General features: G+C 30.4%; 1 protein-coding gene across 1 annotated transcript; it reads right to left on the reverse strand.

Moving 5' to 3' along the window:
- Positions 1–735: 735 nt before the first annotated feature.
- Positions 736–2,370, reverse strand: LOC129871480 (uncharacterized). Its single transcript, XM_055946400.1, has 3 exons — positions 2,246–2,370; positions 1,799–1,851; positions 736–1,096 (listed from the first exon to the last, which is right to left on the reverse strand). The coding sequence occupies exons 1-3, from the start codon at positions 2,328–2,330 to the stop codon at positions 923–925; spliced, it is 312 nt and encodes a 103-aa protein (XP_055802375.1). The 5' UTR covers positions 2,331–2,370; the 3' UTR covers positions 736–922.
- Positions 2,371–3,900: the final 1,530 nt, after the last annotated feature.

A 3,900-nucleotide genomic window follows, 5' to 3' on the forward strand; every position in this document is an offset into this window, starting at 1 on the left:
CCGTATTGTTTGATACTCATTCCTTGCTTCTACACTAGTGTAGGTTCTGAGCCCGAATCATGAGTTAGATTTCCCTTCTTGTTAATTCGAGGCTTCGCAAGGAGTTATAGAGAGGTAATTATTTGTCATCCAGCGGACTCTCGTATTCCTTTACTTATGCTTTGTTCTATTTGAGAAACAAAGACATTTGAGACTTGTATTTATTTTTTATTTTTGCATTTATAGTGTTTTGTACACGTGACAACTAAATTTTGAGGGTTTATCGAGAATGACTAAGTTTTCTACGTTTATGTTATTATAATTGTTTTACTTCCGCATATTTCTTTCCGTTCTGTTGGATTTTGCTGACTTGTCTTGGTAAGAAAAGACGAGTGCCGTCACGCCCACTTTTGGGTCGTGACACTTATCATTCAATAAAAAATTCATTCAATTCAACAAAAACTATTGTCATATTTTTATAATTTAAGTATATGTGAGTATTGGGTCGAGGCTTTTTTTTCCTTTCCAAGTTGAGTAGAAGAAATTTCGCAAGAGAAGAAACGTTCATAAAAAGATCTTTGAACGCTTCGCAAAAAGAGAATCATGAGCATAACCCATGATTGCACGTCATTTGTAATTGTTGCATACTAGTATAACACATCAAAACGACCACTAATTATACAAAGAGACTAATTTCACAAAATAACAAACGAAAATATATATATTAATTAAAGAGAACACTAAGATAACTGCGCTGCAAAAGTAGTTAAACTATAGATCTTCAATTGGTACTTCGCATTGCACTAAAAATCACTAATTTCTGATGAAATTGATCGAAATTTGACTCGTCGGTAATATTTTTGATGATTTTTTTACATCAAAAATCCTTATTGATGTATCAAAAGAAGGTCCGTCGAAAATTAGTGATATTCTAGTAAAGTTATCAGTTGTGCCTTGGTGGATGATGCCTTGGTGATTTATAATCTGCTGTAAATGCAACAAATTCAGCACTACCTTTGCCCCCAGACTGCGAGAGTGGACGTCTGCTCAGAATTTGTTCACCTTTTCGTTTGTTTCCTCTTATCACAACTGCTTCATGTTCTTCACCAGTATTTGCCTATGAAAATTCATCAATAAAATAAAAGAAACTAAGTTCTATGCACTTATAAAGTATTTACACAATTAAGTCATTTTATTATTTAATTACAAGTGAATTTTATGATAAGCATTAATATATTTGTAATCTTTTAAAAATGATAACTAATTTGCAACACAAGTTAAAATTCATGAATTTTACATATAAAAGAATTTTTTATACGGGAATTATTTATAACTTAAATTTGTAATAAAAATGTGACTAGTGTATTAAATCATAATTAAGTATGTAACCTAAAAATAAGTAGTAAATGATATGTCTTGGTTGGTACAGAGAGTCAGTTAAATCTCATTGTTTTAGCTCACTTAATTATAAGGTAATTGCATGCATTGAAATTAGATGATAATATCAATTATTAGCCGTGTTAAAAATGATAGCAATATAACTCATTAACCTAGTAAAGTGATAGGAATTTATAACTCACTAACCTCTTTACCATATGTTAAAATACATCAATATTATAAAATAAATTGCAATAATATCAGTGTGTATATATATAGAGAGGGGGAACTTTTGCCAGAAATAAAATCTGATATGAGCATCGAAAAGTAGAAAAGGTGATAGAAATCACTCAGACTACTGGAAACATTATATATATAAAACTTAAATTCTATATGAAAAGGAAAATGAAAAAATCGAAATGAATGTTTAATACAGACGTACCAAGGACTCTCTCTTTGGTGCTGAATTGCATCTTTTGGTTGCAATTTTGCCACCTACAAATAAAATTTTCGATCAAAATATAGGATATTAACACTAATAAAAAATCACTATTTTTTCATTGAAAACTGTTAAGTGGTTATTTCCATAGATTTTTTTTTGATTGAATTGGTGAGAAAAGAAAAAATAGCAATATTTTCATTTGAAAAAATTAGGAAGTTTCTCACTATTTCAACGAGAATCTGTTTTCTGCCTTGCATTATCCTAATGAGCCCGTTCGGTTGAAAATAAGTGAGAAAATCATATTCTATAACACAAATTTCTACTGATTTGCAGCTAGGAAAAACTTTATTAATAGTAGTATAAGTCATTGAAGCATAGAATACTAAATAATTAGTGATACATTTTGATTCTCATGATAGAATAATCCAAAATGAAGTAGATACATACATTGGTAAGAAGTCGTGTTTGGCAGAATTTGAGCAATTAAGATTAGGAGTAGTAATAAGCTTAAAATCCTAGTAGGTAGCATCATGTTGTCGTGAACTTAATTTTTTGGAAGGGGTATGTCTGTGTTTTTCAAGCATTTAAAGACACAGAATGAATGAATATAAAGTGATCTTTATAATAAGGAGGGTACCGAAGTCAAAAACATATGTTACAAATACCCAAAACTTCCACGTTTCACAAATCCCAAGTCAAAGCACAAGACTAGTAGTCCAAATATTTACCTTCAAATTCACGTTAACAAATGAAGTACGTACATTTACAAAAGGGGACCAAGTTTATTTGCATGAATTCCAATGATAAAAAGTGTTTTCGTGAAAAGTTGTGATGATCCATGTGTTAGTGCTAAGTTATGAGTACTAGGATCTCGAAATTATTATTGAAAATACCATTAATAATATAATTTGAGAGGTTCTTTTACAATTCATCAACAATAATATAGTAGCATCGTCTATGCATGGTCATCTTATTTTCTTTTTCATTCGGAGTGTGTTTGGGAAGAAGAAAAAAGAATTCACAATAATTTTTTTTTTTTTGGAGGATATTTGTGTGGGATGAGGGCTATGAGTGGGTAGGGGTAAGATAATATTGGAGGGGGGAGAAGAGACACTTAATGTGAATGACATTCGTTTGAACTTGTTTTCTACTTCAGCTAAAGAAGTCACACTACGACAAAAACAAAAGAGACATTTAATAACAATAATTTTTTTTTGCGGTAATATTTATTGCCACAGAAATATTTAGCGATAATTGAGTTAATGTTATTGTATTCAAAGTCACTAAAGCCTAATTTGACGGTACTTTTATAGAGTGCTCATTATAAATAATCATGTTTATTATCGTTGCTAAATATAACATATAGTGGCAATTATATTATTGGTACTAAATCCTTTATTTATTTTAATGTCATTTTTCTCATTTTGAAGGAACTGATTTTCCTACATACCAAGCATACCCTTAAGCATGTGCTATTATATTCCCACTAAATTTAATTAATTTAGATTCATATCAAAAAATCTTAATATGCATGCAAATTATTCGAATAAGATTCATAAATAATCACTTTTCAATCACTGTTATTGAAAAAAAATTAGTTATTTTCATTGATTTTGAAATATGAGTACATTATCGATCATGAAGTATTGAAGTTGGAAGTGAATGGGAACCGTTATAAGTGGGGACTTGAAACTGTTGGGGGATGAGAAATGTGTACTATATCGTGCAGAGAAAGTTATAAGTGTTTCGTGCTTGTCTGCCGCCATGCACTCGACGAGAACACCTTTTCTCTTTGCCAATGTCTTGATTCACTCCACTTCACTTTTACCATGTGTTTATCCTATTCTTAAAAAGGCATTTTCTTTCTCTTTCTGGAATTTTCTTTGGTAATCTACAGATTATAAGAGCGAAAGACAACAAATAGCCAAATAGGTACCTCACATTAGATACATACTGATGCATGTATTTAGTGTGATTCATATGTATTTGAATATATGATTATCTCGCTCGCTTCTCTTCCGATCTCGCTCATCTTTTTTCCTATTTTTAATTTATCTATCAGAAAATATATGTATCTAGTTGTATCTTCTACAATATATGAT

The sequence above is a fragment of the Solanum dulcamara genome, chromosome 10, assembly GCF_947179165.1.
Source record: "Solanum dulcamara chromosome 10, daSolDulc1.2, whole genome shotgun sequence".
Classification (NCBI taxonomy): Eukaryota; Viridiplantae; Streptophyta; class Magnoliopsida; order Solanales; family Solanaceae; genus Solanum; species Solanum dulcamara.